Source organism: Ammodytes marinus, assembly GCF_949987685.1.
Source record: "Ammodytes marinus genome assembly, chromosome: 2".
Lineage (NCBI taxonomy): Eukaryota > Metazoa > Chordata > Actinopteri > Uranoscopiformes > Ammodytidae > Ammodytes > Ammodytes marinus.
In genome coordinates this window covers 28091990-28112909 of record NC_137231.1, presented here as the reverse complement: position 1 = coordinate 28112909, position 20920 = coordinate 28091990, and the positions used below count along the sequence as shown (strand labels likewise).

Here is a 20920-nt window from a genome sequence, read left to right as displayed (position 1 = left end):
ACACTTGAGCTCACTTTATCAAGCGTATTTCATGTCTAATTGTAACGACACCTGCAGAGAATTTACTCCAGAAAAGAGATTTTATTTTTAAATACTAAAAAATCCATATGAAATATTTAATTGGTATAAACAGCACACACTTTATAAAAGACAGTTTCAGAAAGTCAGCTCACATTACATTTGATATATATGAGAGAAAAAAAATCAGACATAATTAACAGCATAGCTTAATGCACCAGGTCCTGTAACTTATGACGAAAAGCCACTTAACACTGCCCCCCCCCCCCCCCCCCCAACAGATGATTCCAAAGCACAGGAGAACAACGTGTCAACATGATCTAAACACCGTAGAAAACACCTACTGTATAAAAACATTCATCCTCTCATCATGGATGTGTTTCCGCTTACAGTTTAGCTTATTTAAAAAGTACAGTGCATTATGAAGCTTAAAAACAGGTGTAATTCAGTGCATTTTTGCTGCAAACAAATTGAGCTTTAGATACATTATCAAGGTATAATCCGTTGAACCCAAACTGTCATCGATGCATTCGCCCCGTGGGAGGTGAGAATTCAAAGGAGTCCTATTAGTAAGCTGTTCCCTCCACTCTACCAGGGGAGGATTACATCACCGTTTTGTAACTGGGATGACAGAATCGGAAAAGGTGGGGGCATGTCTGCTGGTGATGGTTCAGTGTGTCAGCTCGCTATAAGTCTCTTATGCATCCACACCGGGCCTGACTCAGTCCTCGCGACCCCTGAAACACATATTTTCCCCCCGCTTCAGTCACTCTTATGTCGGCTCTTCTAAGCGCGCTGCTCCTGGACCGCATCCTCCCTCCGGCTCTCCTCCTGCAGCATCCCTTTGTTTATAGTGCAAATGATGTGAGCCCCCTTTCTCGCGCGTGGTCCTGAAGGCACCATCTATATCAAATACAAAACATGCACTTAATCGACGTAACACATCCATGAAATATAGGGTTATTAAAAATGAACATAGTTTCATCCTAAATTTGTAAACATTAACCAACGCACCAGTTTCTTACTTGTCCTATAAGTACCTTGCATTGCAACTTACTGCGCATTGAGCACTTAGCATCTACATCACTCGTTCAAAAACAAACAAGGACATTTGTATGTTCCCCTTTCCAACAGAAACTTGACACAATTAAGTAAGAGTAAATCAAATTAGTTATGAATGTAAACCTCAACATGCACATATTTGCACAATGCACTTTTTCTGCGTTACATTTAACATGAAACATATTATATGTTGAGTGAAAATAAATCTAAATCTAAGACAAGGCTGAATAATTACTTATTTTTTGGATAATTGTAAAACTAACGTTATTAAATTTAGCAACACGTGGTTTATCATGTACAAGGAGGTTTGTGTTCAAGTTTATTTTCTAACTTTTCTATGGTGATTTTCCCGATAATTTTTAAGTTTAAAGGGCTGTGGTGTTTTTTCTTCTTTTTTTGTTGACTTTTTTTTTATTGAAGCCTATTTTATTATTCTTAAAGACCAATACGAATATAAGTTTTATCAACCTATAGACTGAACATACATTTACCAAATAAGCCTTTCATTTACTAAATGTTTTTGAACACAGCAACACTTTTTCGCTTGAAACATGTTTTCCATCTCCATTAAAGCGTTTTTTTATTTATTTTTTACACAGAATACAACAACATACTTTTAATGATATCTGAGCTATTTTATCTTCTCATCGCTGTTGGAGGTCTTAGTAAGCTTACTCAAATGAAACACTACGCAGGTGACGTGACTTAAACACACCTGTTGCTCGCGTTGCCACCTAGCGCCCTACAGGTTTCGCCTCGCGACCACCAGCACGAGCACGGTTAACCGTAGCGCTGTGCACAGGAAGCTCTTCAGGTGTCCTCGTGCGGTCGCCTCCACCACCAACCCCCGTCCGCCGTTACTGTAGCCGCCTTTAACGTCCTTCTCGCCGGCCACCCAGCTCTTCTCCAGCTGGTCCCCGATCCTCCGGAGGCGTAAGGCGAGCAGCTGAGCCACCGAGCCGCACGGCGAGGGTCTGCCCCGGGCTCCGCAGGTTGAGTCACCGGGCAGGAGCAGAGGCTGGTCTATCGGCAGCCAGCACATCTTCTCCGACACAACAAACCAGCGAGTCTTCTCTTCACGTCTTTTCGATATATGACCCTCCTTCTCTTCTCTCATCAAACCTTAAACTGTGTTTGCTTTGCCCCCTTTCTCCTCTCCCTTTCTCTCCCTCTCTCTCTCTCTCTCTCCACTGTATTATTCATTACTGTGTCACATGGTTTGGGGTTTACATCATCTTTTCCCAAAAGACAGTTACAATGGCTAACTTCTAAATCCCTCCTGTCTGGTTTGATCCGTCTCTGTCTGGACATTGTGATCTCTTCTCTTATTTATTTTATTAAAATAATTTTCAAACATGAACAAACCACTGGCATGTTATATGAAACATATTTGCATCCATATTCGGAACAAGAACGAGTTGTGGCCATAAAAAGATAAATAATCCCTGAGACGTTCAAGCGACCATAATAGAACTGCGGAATTAAACACTTGCGGAACTTTTCTACTGCAGCGCGTTGTCCCTCTTCGGACTGTTTATATAGAAGGACGTGCTTATTTTGCGTCTGTGCCGATATTGGGCTTCCTTTTAAATGGAATACAAACCATTTTAAACACATTTCTACGACACCATTTGTATAACACCATAACGTATTTAATGTTGTGTCAGCGATGATTGAGAAACCATGGACGACGAAGAGCTTGCTGCGTTCAGGACGCGTTGGAAACAAGAATTAACGACTAAAACAGAAGACCAGCGACTTGCTTGCGCCCCTTCCTCTGATGTTCCAGGGCAGTCAGGTCAGGGAGACTGTAAAAATAAATATTTTGAAGACATAAAAAATCTCAACAAGGCCAGCAGTCCTACGAAATCAGATAATGGTGGTGGTTGCACTGGGGATAAAGAACGTGTTGTTGAAAGAAAAGCTAGCGCAGAGTCAGAGACAGAGGACCAGCCTGAGTATGTGTCCATTGCACGTAGTTTACTGGACGGAAGGACCAGTCCGCTGTTGGGCAGGATACAGGAGGAGAGAACCAGGAGGAAGAGGCAGTATCACAACATGACCAATGTCTGCAGGACATCCCTACAGAAGCAACATCAACAGCCTGAGAAGAAGGTCAAGGAAGGCGAGGAGCTGCTGGATCAACTCATTCAGGATCTGGTATGACGAGGAGTTTTTGAATGTAACTAAGTAGGCTACATTTACTAAAGTAGGCTACTTAAGTACAAGGCACTTGTACTTGCATACATCTTTTCTTTTCATGCAACTTTATACTTATATACTCATTCTAATTCTACAATTCAGTGGGAAATAGAGTACTTTTTTATTCAACTAGGCCTACATATCTGATAACTTAATTTACTAGTAGTAACTTTACTAATGAAGGTTTTTGCACATGAAACAACAGAAGAGTTTATATGATATTGTATACTAACCAACACGATGAAGCCTATACGCCACTTGAAATATTAGTCTATTTACGGATGAGTACATAAAAAAAATCCATGGGCTATTGACTGTTTTGATATAACATATTTTTTTATGGAAATAGGCCAACAATGTCAAGGTTCCAGCTTCTCAAACTGAAGGATTTGCTGCTTTTCCTTTTTAGTAATTTTAATTATTGACAAGTAAACAATTAATGAAAACAACTTTTAATACTTTCCTTTATTCCTGAATATACTTAGGATGAAGATTATGTGTAGTACTGTATTTGACCAGAACCAGCCCTGTATAAAACATCTGTTGTTATTTTTTTCCTTTGCAGAATGAAGTCAACGACATTCCCTTCTTTGATGTTGAGCTGCCGTACGAGTTAGCGCTGAAGATTTTCCAATACCTCAACTGTACCGAGCTGGGCCGATGTGCACAGGTACGCCGCTGTGGCGAAGTTGTTCTCAGTCTATGATTTTGCATGGAGCACAGATCCCATTTGGCTTAACCAGCTCAGTTTGTTTAATCACAAATAAATCAAGTGATGCAAGCTGATTGCTCATAATGTATACTGACTCAATCCTCAGTCACACTTTCCAATCTCCTCCCAGGTGAGCAGGGCATGGAGAGGGCTAGCGGAGGATGGTGTTCTGTGGTTCAGGATGTGCAGGAGGGAGGGCCACCACCAGGATGCCAGTGTGTCTGACTCCCCCTGCTGGAAGAGCTCGCTCAGGGACTGCAGGAACTCAGCCAAAACCGTCTGCTCCAACTGGAAGGTGGGCTTAAGCTGTTCTACTGTGGGGAATCTTGATCCCTTTTTGAAAAAAAAAAAATACTTACTTCAACCCAAATTCAACACCTATAATGAATTGTTCTGGCGTTCACCAGATGTGAGTAGTGTACAGTGTAGACCCTGGACTAGTTTTTGTATGAATTTTGAACATTACACAATACAGTAAACAAACCAGACAATTGGATTTTTAACACAATAGCAATGAAAGAATAAGTTATATTTAATTTGGGGAAAAAAATAACAAAGACTTATTTTGATTGCCGACGTCCACTGCAGCCAAGTGAGATATAGTTAAAAGAGTATTCTTCTCGCCAGGAGTGACATAATGTATTTGTATAAGGGATCAAACTGTGTTTTCTGTGTAGAACCGAGTGGGATCCATTAGCCAGCTGCAGTTCGAGCTGGGGAAGGTTCTGTGTGACGTCAGCTCCTGTGACGGCTTTGTCTTGGCTGGGTGAGTCTTTTTTTAAATATATTTAATGTGGCTGGTTGTTCATCTGTATTGGATAGTTACTGGATAGAGGCACAGAGGAAACATGGAGATAGAGGTAGGGGTTAGACATGCAACAAAGGTCACTGGAATTGAACTAGCGACAAGTAATCACTAGGCTACTATAGCACTCCATGGACAGTTTTTAAGACCATAAACAAGTCAACATTTCCAGGTATCTATTGAGATGTCTTGACGGTTCACAGTGAAAATAAACTACCTTGTGGAAGTCATTATCGATCAGATTTACATTAGGTTAGGTTTAGATCTTATCAGGATTCAGATGGATGTATACTGTCACTCCGCTGCATATGTGTGTACTCCCACTAATGGCACTAGTGGCAGTTAGTTTGTGAGGGAGGAGGAATACATGGATCGCAGCTTAACTGAACCAACCCTGCCTTGCAATAACATGGTAAAGACATTGATAGATTATGAGTGGCCCACTTAAACCCGATAGACTGCCCGTAAGGAGATGTGCAGTGTCTCAAGGGAGCGATGCAGTTAGATAGGGTGTTTGTATTTTTTCATGTAAGCAGATGTAGTACACACTACACACACAGCACTGAAACAAAATAAAGGCCTTTGCAAAAACCTGAACATACTCTATAATGCTTCTTTGTATGGTATTGCTATTAACAAATTTCACAACATCAATACTTTTCCCATTATTGGTCCTTAAAGACTCATTAAGCTAAGTGAAAGTACTTGCATTTCTAGAAAATAATCAATAGCAATTAAAAGCAAACAAGAATGATTCGGTTGCATTCTCTCAAAATCTTGTTAGAGAACGAGATCCGGCAAACAGGAGGCGTTTGCTCATTAACAACTCTCTGGAGTCACACAGGGACACAAAGGCCAACTCTGTCAAAGCCTGCACTAATCTGTGCATCAAAGTTTCACAAAAAGTTTTGACGAACTCCTTGGATGAGATTTCAGCTCATGACTCCTGTTGCTAGTTGGCATTGAGGTGATGTTGCAATTAAACCAAAGTGTGATTCCCATTGTTTACTTGTGTGCCAAACCCAGTGATGCCAGTCACACATGGGTTTTGGGGGTGAGCACATGTACACCCTCTGTCACACTCGCTGTGTCACACACTCTGGGCTGTGAGGTGGGTGCTTGCTCAGACATGATGCTATCTGTGTGGAGGTGGTAATATCAACTCCCACAGAGAGAGAGAACAGAGCTGAAGCCAGTTGGGGGTGTGAGAGGGGTGACTTTGTTATTACTTGAGGATAGGAGGTAAAGGCAGCACTTTGAAATTGTCACAGAAAGGGCTTTACTTTGTGGCCTGGTTAGGTCAACTATATGCTACTTACACAGATAGGTATGGAGCAAAACTTTTAGATTTTCCTAAGAGTAAAATTGAATAGGCCAGTGGAAAACCCTTTTGAGAATTTTGGAAGAAGCAATTTGAACAGGGGACAAGTGTCATCAGATCATGTTGCAAGATAACAGAGAGTCAGAGTGAGGAGGAGCAGGGGTACTTGTGAGTAAGGAATTGATTGACTGGTGAGAGGGTGAGAGGCTGGTATTCTTGGAGAGACTGTTACATTCATCAGGCTTTTTGTATGAAGCTAAACATGTGTGTTTGTATCTCAGGTACACGTCTGGTGATGTGAGGCTGTGGGACACGCTGCACTGGGACTCATCGGCCTCGTACCTGAAGACTAACGGCCTGTCAGCCAACTCTGACCCTAGACCTTATGTTAGCCACGTCCAGGTCAACAGCACTGTGGCCGCTGCTGCTTACGTAGACGGTGAGTGTGTGTGTATGTCTCTATATGTCTCATTGCCTGTGTATGTGTATGTAAATCATTGCTGTTAGTAAGGTTCTAAGAGACTGTGTTGGGTGTCTTGGGTCCAGGCTGTGTAGACCTGTGGAGCACAGAAACAGGTGGAGAGCCCATCCACCACTACCAGACCCCAGAGAGGATCCAGAGCCTGTTCCTGAGCCCAGACAGCCCCATCCTGGTCTCTGCTGCTGGGCCTGACATCAGGCTGGAAGGGGCTGACGACCGCGGCTACTGGAAGACACTCTGCAAGGCCCGGCTACCCAAGATGGTGAGTTAGGCAATAAGATTACTCGTATGTATGTATGAAATGCTCTGATACTGATTTGGATAGCAAGCTTTTTTTTATTTTTTTATTTCATTAATTGAAAATGCAGAACAATCATTGGTTTCAGCTCTTCACACATTTATAATTTATATAATTGTATATAAATATCTTGGGTTTTGGACTGATGTTCGTAAAAATAAAGAGACTTCAAAATGTTAATTAAAACAATCCTTATCTACTCGCTAAGTACATTTAGGAAGTCATTTAATTGGAATTCAGGCTACACCACAAATGCATTAGTGAGTGAAAGAGTTGAATTGTCTAAGCGAGCCCCCATAAATATCCCTGCTCTATATTAAAATAAAGTATGGTGTGTGTGTATGACAGGTAGAGAGCCTGGTTCTGGTGCCAGGCCGGGTCCAGCAGTCCCCGCTGGTTGCCCTGGCAGCAGGAGAGACAGTGTACCTGTTGGACCCTCAGGGGGAGGGGCCACAGACCCTCCACTCAGTCTACGATCACCCAATCACCTGCCTGGACGCATCTGATTCACAGGCCGCGTTCGGAGTGAAGCGCGCAGGCTGGGGCATGCACGACGGAGGAAACAAGGTGCGTTCACTGTCTCTCTATTGTTTCTGTTAAATATCAACACATGCATGGTTAATGATACAACATATCAATATCCCTAACCAGTTTTTGAAATAATTGCAATCAGATTAATAGTTGCCTCTTCTTGCACAAGGAGTTCAAACATTTTCACTGGATTCTCGTTGCCAATATTCTTCAGACCTTGTTGTTATGAGTCTAATATGGGCTGTTTAAAAAAAAATTAGGCACGTAAGCCAAATTAATAATGAAAAGATGTATAAGTATTGTTACATAAATGCTAATTGACCTACAGTATATATGTGGCCACCAATTCTCACATTGTGTTGATTAGTATCTAGTCCATTGTAAACAGCTCTGTTATATATTGAATAAGATTGTAGAGTTTGTGTGTGTTAGTGGGATTGATGGATATGTATCAAAGCCTTATTTAATCTCTCTGGAATTTAAAAAAAAAGTATCAATGGAACCTAAACGAAACCTTACATGTTGATTTAAGTAAGCTGCAAAGCCTCAGAACTTTTTTCATCTGGATTTTCCGATGTTTTGTAGAAGAAAGGCCACCAGGTCCGTTCTAATTCAAATGAAAGGCTTCCGTTAGAGTTAACAAGGTCGGCCGGGCTCTAAACGGAAGCATAATGAAAACATGGCAAATTGTAACGAGGCAAATCATTCGTTTGGTTGGCTCAAAGGGAATGAAGAATGTTTTGCTTTTAAAGGGGACACAGTTCATGGAGAGGATAGCGATGTTTTTTGGCACGAGGCCATTATCTATCCAAGGCCTTTTAATCACTGGAATGAAGCTGAAATAGCCATGTTCGCCTGCTTTGGCTTAAGTGAATCAAACTCTTCTGCAGAAAATATTCCTCCTGCTTTTAAATGTGGAGCACACTTTGGATTTAACGCACATAAAAGATTGTGTACCCTTAAGTTGATTTGAATTCAAGATGCATTTTAAACAAAGTCTGCTCTGTAAATACATCTCATCAGTGTAAATATACACTGGTCTCTTGACGGTGTGATCACGATTACTCCGGGTCCCTTTAGACTTCACAGGTCTCCAAAGAAATGAACGTGATGTACCTGTAGGGGGGTTTGTTTATAGCAGCTATCTTAAATAGAGACAAGCCCTCATTTAGGGCCCTGCTCCTAATTACTACAACCTTTAAATGTACTCTGATAAACTGCTGTTCCCCAAGCTGCAGCTGTTTGCTTCTAATAATATTGTGTTTGTAATGACCCAAGGCACCTGATTGACTCTCAAGACTTAACTTAGAAAAGTGACAACCAATGAGACAAACTATCCTGTTGGGATCGGGAGGCAGCTATGCACTAAGCATGATGTCATTTTTTTTCAATAGTACATATAAAACTTATACATACTTTTTTTCCACAATCCCAGGCTTCCTGTTGAGAAATTGCTAACACAGACACAAGAGTAAACACACACAGATGCAAGGCAACAAGCACAAGACAAAAACCTTAAGTTGCATATAACATGTCATGTGTGCACAAAAACAACACAAATTGATAAATAAATACGGTACATAAAAAAAAAGTATTATAAATCAGTCCATGATGATTTTAAGTTCACTTCATCAACATATTTCTTGTCAATGTTAATGGATTAAACAAATTAGTTGTCATATACTAGAGGCTAACAAGTGGTAGCTACTAGCTATAAAACAAAGTACCACCTGAGCACAGTGTGTGAGTGTGCTGCAGTCTGTAAGTGATTGACATGTTTTTGGCAAAGCTTCTCCACTGACATCACCCCCCCCTGTTTAGAAACACAGCTAATAAACTGTATGATTCAGCTTCAGTGGCAGCACTAAAGCACCACATAGTGGACCAAGGAGAGAGAGCAGCAGTGAGGGATTACACGGCCTTACCTCACCATGACACAACGCAACATTTGGCAATGTGGATGCAAAAATCAATTTGCTTAAAAGTTTAAAAAAATAAATCCATTTAATCAGCTATGTAACTCGGACAAGTGTTCTAGATTAAAAAGTTGTTGTTGTTGTTCAGGTACTTAGAATAATTATTTTTGTATTTGTATGTGAATGGTATCAGGTTTTTGAAGTTTAATATACTTATTTCCTTGGATCAACAAGCAACAGTTCCTTTCCTTGCAAGCTTCACATTTTGAATTTGATTAATTTTATCAACAGTTCAAACTTCTTTCCATGGTGAGCTTAGCCCAAACTCCCCATCTACATTTCTGCAAATCATGATCATCACACCTCACTTACTAATTAAAATATTTCACATATTTAATCAATATGTCTGTCACGCTTGTAACAGCTTCTTCTTACTGCGAAGAAGACAAAGCATCAAGCGGCTGCTGCCATTGTGATGCCAGACTTTTTTTTTCCTTCTGAAGGGAAACATATGCTTGATTAAAAGCTGTCAGAATGCAGCTGAGGTGGCATCCAAGGAAGTCATCTCACACCTTCTCTCCTCACAGAAGAGTGAAACATTTTCAATTTCAGCATTTTTGACTTGGATGAACTCAATTACCCTCTCATGTCACTCTGCAGTGATCACTGAGTTTGCTGCAGGTCCATTTCAAAAGCGGCTTTGAATCAATGATATAGAAGATTCTTTATCATATTTTGAGCTTGTGGCATTGTCTTCTAGCCTCCCCCTTCTTTGTTGTTGTTTGCTGTGTGTGTGTGTGTGTGTGTGTGTGTGTGTGTGTGTGTGTGTGTGTGTGTGTGTGTGTGTGTGTGTGTGTGTGTGTGTGTGTGTGTGTGTGTGTGTGTGTGTGTGTGTGTGTGTGTGTGTGTGTGTGTGTGTGTGTGTGTGTGTGTGTGTGTGTGTGTGTGTGTGTGTGTGTGTGTGTGTGTGTGTGTGTGTGTGTGTGTGTGTGTGTGTGTGTGTGTGTGTGTGTGTGTGTGTGTGTGTGTGTGTGTGTGTGTGTGTGTGTGTGGTCGGAGCCAGTTTCCAGATTGTATTACTACTGGCCACCTTCTTGGGGGCACCCAGGCATCCACCCAGCTCGTGGCTGTGCATTCATCACAGGCTGGCATCTCCACTGGCAAAGCATCCATCCATCCACTGCAGTCAATCTACCACAGAGCACAAGAGCTTTCAGAAAACCTGTCATGCTCTCATTGCCCCCAGTTCAGTTGTCTGCATGGATAGGCTGAATGAATGGTTTAACGTACAGTATCTACATGTATGTACACAGGGTTTATAGATTACGGATTTACACATTTAGAATGGATAGAATAATCATGCCAGATCAGTAGACAAGTCTATCAAGATTATTAAGTCAGTAAAACCCTGAGACGTTTCCTAAAAATATACGTGTTCTTTAGCCTTATTTATGAAGGAAAAAATGACCATGGAGCAAGGTGTAAAATTCGGGATCTCGGCCTCAGTATTTATTTAAAGAGGACCTATTATACTACTTTTCTGGTCTTAATTTCTTGTTTTACACTGCTATAGAGCAACCTGACACGAATCACATCACAAAAAACTATGTAGATTTTTGGGAAGCTCTTTCTCTTATTTTGGCGATCCAGCATGCCCTGTAAACACTTTGCTTTTGACATTTCCGCCCCCTTCCCTCCCTTCCTGAAAACCCAACTTCGTTGTGATTGGTTACCTTCCTTCCGGAACACTTTCAGTGGCGGGAGGTGCGAGCATGGACCTATAAGGGCGCGAGGCAGACGCGAGTAGGAAAGTGGCAGCATTACCATACATGGAAACATCCGCGTGGTGACGACACCAAGTTACATGCGACGTCACGATGTTACAAAGCGTCAAGCCGCTTTGAACACGTGACTTCTCGACTGGCTAGAATAGTGTCTAGTGCTCTGCACAGACACCCCAGACGGTAAGCAGGGAATACGTCGAAATGCATGTACTTTATTATTTGATAATCTAGTATGGTTAAACATGACTATAAATCATCATAACAACGTTTATAGGTCATAAAAGTCAAAAAGTATCATAGGTCCGCTTTAAGTAAATTCACAAGGCAGGTTGACAGGACAGAAAGCCAGAAGAAGAGACGTCTCTCTCTACATCAGAGATTATATTGTCTTCTAACATCATGAGAATGTCTACTGATTGGTTGAATCTTGTTGTCAGGCAGATTTCAGAGTCCGTCCCACTGCTTTCTCCTGACCGAAACCAGAGATCATGGAAGTCTTCCTCCCCGGCCTGGAGCAGTTTCTAAGACGTGCTTGGCCAGGGCCTTTTGTTCTAACAGATACAGGAATGTACCTTATCTCATGGGAAATCAGCTTCAGTTTTATTGCCCAGCTCTACCTCCCAGTGTCCGAGCACAAAGATCAGAAGGAGAGAACATCTACCAAAGTCAAATGTGAAGAATATATCAATGGTTCAATTGATTATACAAGAGTAAATGCATATTAATGGGGGGGGGGGGGGGGGGGCATAATATCATACAAATTAGAGTTATTTTTTCTAACAAAACATAAGTAAAATATTGTACTCAACAGCCCATCCAGCACATTGTAATTACCATTGTAAGCCATTATTACTACTGTAATGTACCTGAGGGTGCCCCCTTGTGGCCATAACGCTGGGACCCAGAGCACAAGGGAATGAATGATCTAGGGAACACCCTCAATGTGAGGGTATATAGGGAATCAACCACTATGTGACTATTCCCCTGCTAGGTCATCTGAAGCCATCGGGGTAATATGCCACTGAATTGAGCTGGATGAATAACACTTGACTGAGTTACTACATAGCATACAAACATAACTACCTAAACAGCTATCAACTTCTTTATCACAAATCACCAGTGAGCCAAACAACCCAATTAGACTTCTCTTTCTGACTTGGCTTTTAGATTTTTAGATTTTTTTGTAACAAGCTTTTTTTGTTTTTCAAGGGAGAAATCGGTGTCAACCAACCACACACGGGCTTCTCTACAGCTGTGAAAATACACCGAACAATGCAACAATGATATACTAGAAATAATACATCCACATTATACAAACTTAGCATTTGAGATTGGGAAGCATTTTGCTCAAAACACATCTCTTCAGTGAGATACTTAAAGCAAGTTTGAGACTCTTCCCCTCATCTGTTCAATGAGATGGAAATACACTGACTCCCAAATGACACCCGAACCCCAAACCTTCCATCATTCTGCATCTGGTCCGCTGTGCTAATCTCCACCATGTTTGTCCACATGGTGTGGTCCAAACCAAATGAGGCTCTGAATCCATATTTGTGTCAGATGTTGGTGTTTGTGCATGAAACGAATGGTTGCGGGGAAGCCAACAGAGACAGTCCACGGATTTCATTTCAAACCTTTAACTTCAGCTGCCGATTTCACTTTCACTTAGTTTTCTCTCTCTCTACTTGATGGAGCATTGTTATCAGTTAAATCAGCTGCTATAGTCTTTGGTTGGAGTGAGTGAGGTTGCCAGTTATTGTTGCAGCAATAATTGCCAAATGTATTCATCTTTTTTGAAAGCAAAGAGAGTAATTGCATTAGCATCCCGGTGCTAGCTTCCATTAGAGTTTTCCTTTTGTCTGCATGCCTCACTGGGGCTCCAGCAAGTGCATTAACCAAACAACATGTCTACAGCCACGATCTTGATTATTCCTCCCCAAAACATTCTGCTGCATTCTCTAAACAGCCCCCGATATTACCACAAACAAGCTCCTCTGCCTCCCTCAGTGCATTTCGTAATTTTAGTGGGTGAGATGGGCGGATATTTAATTTATAAAACCTTTCTTCCCCAAACTTTATATGATTCATGGAGAACAGCAGGCTGAACCTCATCTCTGTTTCCCCCTCCCTCTCTCTCAGCTCACCCCCCCCTCTCTTCCTCTGTCCAAATCCTATCAAGCTGTCATTTCATAGTCCAGTGTGATTTGGGCTCTGCCCCGGGGTGGCCCACAATTAAAGCTCTGCTTGGCCCAAATAAGGGACACACAAACTGCTGGCACTCCTTAAGGCTTACATCATGCCCCCCCTCCTTTTTTCCTTCCAAACTTCTTTACCTCTGTCTCTGTCTCTCCATCTCTCTCCCTCTCTCTTTCCTTTTGTCTTCCAGCTTTTGGCTCTTTCTCTCTCCTGCCCCCCCTTGCCTTGGTTTAATTTCTTTATCGTTTTAATTATTCAAAGTCAATTTTGCCTGGCGGTTATCCTGTTTGTTCCGTCTAATTTGGATGAGAAAACACCAGCCGCTAATTGACCAATTAGGCCAGCTCCAGATGACATCATTGTAACTTGTCTGAAGAAAAAGTTTGCTGCTGCTGCAGCAGCCGTGGAGCCAGAGGCAACGGTATGCTTCTCTGTTGCTAATTGAAGTTTGGCCCTAGGCTGATTTTCTTTCTTCCAAGATTTTCGCACTTAAGTTCTGCTTTGCTTTTAATTAACTGGCAAAGCATCACATCAGTTAGCTGGGTTGCTCTTTTTTTACAATATGATATCTTAAAAGTATTATGTCTCCAGCGCGAAGTGTGAAATTGTGAAGTGTGAAATTGTGCAGTGTACAGGGAAGTTCTCCAGCAGTAGACCAGACTTTCCCAAACTGTCCATCTGTCTGATTTAATCAAAGGTACAATTCTACACAGCTGCTGTGGCCTCATGTGTCTTTGGACTTCTTCATGTTCGAAAACATCACACATTTGCCTTTATAATTTTACCATTACCATCTGTACTCTAGGGAAACGAACAGACTTTCAGCTTTATATCTAAATGTAGTAATTATGCTTAACTTTCTTTTGCAAAATATAAAGCTTCAAAAGGAGGGATCGATAAGTACCTCCCAAGTTGATGTAACACTATGAGATACGGATGAATGAAGCATATTATAAAGAGTTAACAGACAGTTCTGATTAACCAAAGCTCCTAATTTGCTGATGATGCCAATGGATTTAGATATTTTATTGCAAATAGCCAACATTAGCTTTCGCTATAAGTGCAGAGAAATCTGTATGGTACAGAAATACATTGAGATCATCCGCATAAAGCACTGAGCGTGTTTATATCCAAGTCTGATGAGCAGCAACTGTATCCCCTTTTTATATATAATCACACAAGTTTAGGGACAGAAAGTAAATGGACAGGTTAAATACATTTTCTTTTTACTGTGGTTGCCTTTCCTCAACCCATAGACATCATCAGACATTTACCGTATATCCCATAGTGACGCTGTGTCAGGCCTGTTCTACAGTCAACTTTAGTCCTTGTAGGTCAAGCAGTTGTTGTGCGTATTGGAGGTCAACTGAATTGAATAATTTTTGAATGATTTAAAGTTAATGTTTGCTCTTGCTTCATTTTCCAGATCCACGTCTACAGCCTGGAGACGTGCAAACCTGTGGCTTCTGTCGGCAACTCGCTGGGAGATTTCACTTGCATCAACCTGAGAGACAGCCCGCCTCACCTGCTGGTGTGTGGAAACAAAGACCGGAGGTAGGACCAAAAAACACAATACAGAATGAGATTTTTTTTTTTTTTTAACATCATAAAATCAGTTGAAAGTGAGCCAAGAAGTTAAAGAACTGAGAAATAGTTTCAGTACGGTGACACCTGATGCAGGAGGCCGGAAAGCTGAGGTTGAAGGGAAGACCAGGTGTTAAGTAAGTGTGTGAAAAGACGAGGCTTTATTCAATTTGTGCATTACTCAAAACTTCTCAGTCTCTCTCTCCGCTGCCTTGAAACACAAAGCTTCTCAAAGCTTGGCCAAAAAAAACAAGACAGAGGCATTGAAATACGTGCGAGGTGTTATATAGAGACGTCTATTTGTCTGCTTTTTTCTATTAACTGGGATACTATACAAGAACTAGAGATTTGGCCACTCATCCACGCGTTAGCACACCCTTGCCATGGCGCTTTACCTTGGCTCTCCAGATGAGGAAAAGACACATAAAAGAGCCATTCTCATCTATTCTGCACTTGTTAGCGGGTGCTGCGGTGCATGAGCTGGCAGGGAAACAAAAATCCCCGGCGCGTCTTCATCCAAAGCTTGCCCAGCCCCCAACCCCCCCCCCCCCCTCCTGCTGTTTCTATTCAGCACCGTACCCATCTGGCTGTTAAGTAGTTTGGCTTACAACGAAAGACAGACCATATCATATTGTTTAGGTTCTGTTATTCCCCCCCCTTACTCATTAGTTATGACTCCTTAGCAGCCGAAACAAAAACATGTTTTGTCAAATGGTAAAAGGAAATGTCCCAGTATTGTTTTGGTTGAAGAATTGAATTGGTTTGTTTCCTCTCTTCTTTCCTATTAGTCTTTTGCTCTCTGGATAGATGAGTGGGTTTTGCTCAGACAGAGAGATTCACACAACAGCTTGGGCTCGTCCACTTTGGCCCCGGCCGATGTGCTGCACTAGTCGAGGACAAATGGAAATGGGTTTTTCAGGACTGAGGGACAGTCAGAGATCTTGGCCGTCTGACAGGGTGGCTGAAGGCCAAAGCCTAATGCATCCCTTCTTTTTGTCCTAATGATTTTGTATCCCTCTGTTTTTTATTTTGTGAGATCCAATAAGGGTTTCTGATAGGAGCTTTTTGGAAGAGGGCCACATAGGAAAGTATGTAGGCAGTAAAAGCAATACTAGACAAATAAAGTGTGAGGGACCTGTTGCTATCACTTAGCATTACGGCCTCCACACACATCCTGCGGCTACCTCTGGAGCGCCTCGCGTTCCTTACGGCTGCCTCTCTCAGACTTTTCTCGGCCACACATGGAACGTCTCAGCAGCTACTGCTGCTTTAGCGCTGCTTCTAAAAGCCCTGTCTTTCTACATAGAGATTTCATAGATAATTCCCATTAAAAAGGAAGTTCTTTCATGTCATTAATGATGCATATGATTTATATTGACACATTTTCGCTTGTTGGAAATTTTATTTTGAAAGGGACACACCAGGAAATGGTGAAACTACAGCGAAAGCCGGTATGAAGTCAATATGACTCTCAGTAGAGTATTTCTCTATCAGTTAAAGCAGAGAGACGCGCGGCTCTCAGAAAAAAATAGGCGAGCCTCCTGAGGTAAAGGGGAGCGTCGCTGCAGACGTGCCTCCGACAGGCATCAGCAGTGCGTCTGAGGTTGGATGTGTGGCCGCTCTAGGTTGATTACACGGTCGGTGAAAAAAAGTCAGACGCAGACGCGCAGTAGAGGTAGGATGTGTGCAGAGGCCGTTAGGCTGGGCTGCACTTCTTTAAATCTGGACCACTTGCATTGGATTGCAATGAAATTATTTAAAAACTTTTCATGATCCCCTGACGTTTTCCTTGGAACCACCTGCTGCTCAAAGTTTTTACTAATCCAGGGAACAATGCCAACATCTACTTGATGATTTAGCGCAAATTTTGGAACAGAAATTCAAGTTTTCTAATTTCTGCATGATAATTCCTAACACATTTTGGCAATCTTCTGTCTTGTCCTATTTTGTATTTTTTTTTCAACATTGGATATTTTTTGACCAGTTTGTAAATTTGGTTTATTTAGGTTATTCTTGTCTTGATCGTGTCCTGCTCCCAAACCTGTAACAACGTTTAACAATACCATCATTGTGCACTGCCACAAAAGTGTGTTATCAATTTAAAGGTATCTTCTTGTATTGAATGTCAAATAAGACCTTCTGATCCCCAATCACAGGTTTGCATCAAACATACTCACTGCATAACATTAAATGTGCAGTCTTGCTGTAGTAAACTATTTGGCTTTATCCCCACACTCTTCTCATATGAGGCAGAGCTCCTTCTGATTAATGAAGAGGGGTCTGGCCACTGACAGGCTCACTGAAGAGACAGGAGCGTGCCTCCAGCATTAGATTTATGGTTCCCCCGTGGTCCGCCAATAATGCTCGGCCCTCATTGTTAAAACGTGTGCTCCCATCACGTAATGCCACTAAACAGACAAAAACTAACTGCAGACAACAAGTCCGCCGTGCCCATTTAGCCATTTAACTGTTGACTCCCTTTTGAAAATGTTTGGGAGCGGAAATGAAATCTGTCCGTGAGTCCCCAAAGTGAATTTGATTATGGTAATGAAGTCTTGGAGAGGGAAGGTTGAGCCTGGATGGAGTCATGATGTCCTGGATGCTTTCAGATGCAATAAAGCCACAATGACAACAGATGGAGCTGGCGGTCCCCTGGGCTCAGGTTTGCCTCATGAAAACCCAGGCAAGCAAAAAAAATCCTGCTCTCGCTGCCATTACTCCATCATAAATACTGATTCAGATACGAGTACTTTGGTAATTATTCGATGATAATATTGTCAGTGATTATTATAGCAATCAAAGGATTGTTTAAAGAGCACATTACGCTTATTTCAAAGCAGAATGTATGAAGTGCTTTTGTAGAAAAGATCATAAAAGCTAAATACTCAAACAGAAAATGTATCTAAATACATGTTTCGCCTGTTAGAAGACTCTCTGGGGTTAGCTGTGCAGGTCAAATCTCATCTCCCTAGGCGATAAGTTTATGGTTCACTGTGTTCAGCTCTGAACCAAAACAAGCCTGGATGCACATTTTGTTTTGTACATGTAAACCCGCCACTGAGAATTTAAAGAACATGAACAGCCACATACTGAAGCATCGACCCACGTTTGTTCTGTATGTAGCTCTAATGTATGTGTGCAATGTCAGACAGGCAGCACATCATATATGTACTGTAAATTCATATTTTTACTACATTAATTCCTTTAGCATCTCATACTTATTTTCACTCTAACATTTGCTTGTAGATCTGCTGTGTTGTACTTTTTGCACACCCCTAATTAATGTTTTGCGAGTCATTTTTGGATCACTATTCTCTGCTGTTTGGATTTTTAGGTAATTTAAGTTGAACAAATCCCACCCACTCTGCTCTTATCTATTCTTATTCTGTTGTTGTTTGCTATTTCATCTGATCTGCTGTTGCGATACTCCATCTGTACCATAATAGATTTCCTAAGCCTCATCTAATATTTAGATGTTTTTTTTCTTTCTGTATGCCACACTTACTCTATATCCCCTTTGTAGTATCATACGTTTGTTGTGTATCCAGGGAAAGTGGAACATATGGTGTCTGATAGCAGCAGATAAAATATTGGGATATTTGGATGAATCCCAGGGAGAATAAGACTGGAACTAAAGCTTGCATTGGCTCACGTGCTTCGGTTTGTATTTGTCTTCGGCCTCTTGGCGTGATGTTGAAAAAAAAAAAAAGTTCCTTCAAAATTGAGAATAGTATCCTTTTGTCTAGAGATGAATGCACCCTTTGACAGGCTGTACTCTTGTCTTGCGCGCCCTTAGAGTTCTCCGCCTCTGTACGCAGGAAGCAAAATCCAGAATGAGCATGCTTTACTGGACGTGACTGATACTATTGTACCGACCTGGTTTACTAATCTTTTACTGGACTCACTTTAACTTACTGTGGGGTGTTAGGAGGATATGCAAATACTTACCTTGTTTTACATTTTCTTCTAAGAACAAACAACATTCTCTGGCCTATAAACACATTATGCATCATGCTTCTTAACGGATCTACCTGTTTGCAATGACATGGAACTTGATTTTGTACTTGCTGATGTTATAATTATACTTATAACACTTTTCTGATGTCAATATTTGTGCATATTACATATCTCATATACTATAACTATACTAGTTATTTCCATTACCTACATTGTGTAAATATTGTAGTATAATGTTCATACTTCTTTACTTCTTATTCTTATATTAAGGTACTATTGTTACATTTTGATTGTTAGGAAATATCATCACATTTCATTGAGCCTTTATTTATACACAAGAGATCAATTGAGGGGTGACCCTCATTTACAATGACGTTGAGTCAATACACCTTGTGGAATTGAGCGCATATTCTTAACACTTATTTCTTTCTATAGTAATTTCTATTCTAAATTGGAGCAATAATAACCAACCAAGTTTCCCCCTGGGGATCAATAAAGCAAGACATTTCTCAATAAATGAATAATACATGAACAGCATTTCCTCATGTGTTTCAGGGTGAGGGTGTTTGACCTACGAACAGGCTCCTCGGTGGCCTCCCTGTACGCCCACCACCTGGGTGTCACATCGGTGCAGGCGGACGACTGGAAGATCGTGAGCGGCGGAGGGGAAGGCCTGGTGTGTGTGTGGGAGATGAGGATGGGAGCCAAGCTGTGGGAGATGCACAACAGGTGGGATTCCCTCTTACTGTGAGCCACTGAGACCCACATACTGAAGGATCTGTTGTTGCTTAATGTGGCTATCTGTTTAACTGTAACTGAGCTTCTCTGTTTGTTTCTAATATAATCCAGTTGTGTTGGATAGGTTTTAGATTAGAGTTGATTAAAACATTTATGTAGACATATTTTGTTTTATTAATGTCCTTGAGCTTATTGTAATTGCCTAGAACAAGATATTATTCAATTGTATTGTATAAACAAATGGACGTTTCATTTAGGCTGTATTTTAGAACCTATTTAGCACCACATCCTTCACATGTTCCGTGAGAACCATCAGTATAAAAACACTAACAAGCTAGATTTAAAAAATAAATCCATGCATTTAAAATGTATATGGTTCTCTGTCTTTGCTACAGGCATCCTGTGAGGCATATACGCTTCAACACCAGCACCTTGGTAACAGCCAACATCCCAGATGACAAGTCACCACGAGGGGCCTGCATCACAGACGATGACCTTACAGCTCACCGCAGGTCACCCATCTCCCTCTGACACTCTTTTTATTTTTTTCCCCCCCAGTCATCCACTGTGAAATGCAGCTATTTCCCAGCCCACCCTTTGCTTTGTACATAGGAGTAAAGCTAGTCACAAATGTACTAAAGTTTCGATCATATAGAATCTGATATTTCTTCAACATTTTACATTTCCTTATATAAAAAAAAAAATACTCCTTGATCCTCAAATCTTCTGAATATTTCCAGGCTACTGTGAACATATTGTGAGACCCCACTATATGTGTCCTTGGTTCAAATGTCAGAAAGATGGATCTCTTGTTTAATGTCCTACTCATGTATCCAGTTTGAACACATTTTTCCAGAAAGTTAAATAAGCAGCCTCTCTGTTGTTTGCTGATACAAATGTTTTAACCCCTTCAGGCACAGGGGAGTCGTCTCCCATTACGACTTCTCAGAGGACGCGCTGTCACAGGATCACGTCTTGCCCATCTGCAGGTCTGACTACACAGAGTCACACGGATACAACTACAACATCGGCCTGGCTGTGCCTTACGACAGGCTGTCTGGCTCCCATCCATCCCACTGACATGATACTGGGGCCCAGTGTGTTCCTGAATGGACAATACACACTTTTAAGACTTTTCCAGTTTGATTTTCCAAACTGTATCCTTTTTTATTCAATTAGTTTTCTTTTTATCATCCGAGTCGAATCAAGCGTTTAAGGAATTGTAATATTTCAGTGTATGTGTAAGTAAGTGCATAGGAATTTGTAATTCAGCTGCCCAGACGTACGCACAGTAAACACTAATTGTAAAATATAT

The 20920-nt window shown here is 41.3% G+C and overlaps 1 protein-coding gene across 1 annotated transcript; it reads left to right on the top strand.

Moving 5' to 3' along the window:
* Positions 1–2640: 2640 nt before the first annotated feature.
* Positions 2641–20908, top strand: fbxw8 (F-box and WD repeat domain containing 8). Its single transcript, XM_080043986.1, has 11 exons — positions 2641–3240; positions 3848–3952; positions 4125–4289; positions 4672–4760; positions 6402–6559; positions 6667–6863; positions 7248–7466; positions 14753–14880; positions 19423–19596; positions 20001–20117; positions 20520–20908. Exons 1-11 carry the CDS (start codon positions 2764–2766, stop codon positions 20683–20685), a joined length of 1995 nt encoding a protein of 664 aa, XP_079900112.1. The 5' UTR covers positions 2641–2763; the 3' UTR covers positions 20686–20908.
* Positions 20909–20920: the final 12 nt, after the last annotated feature.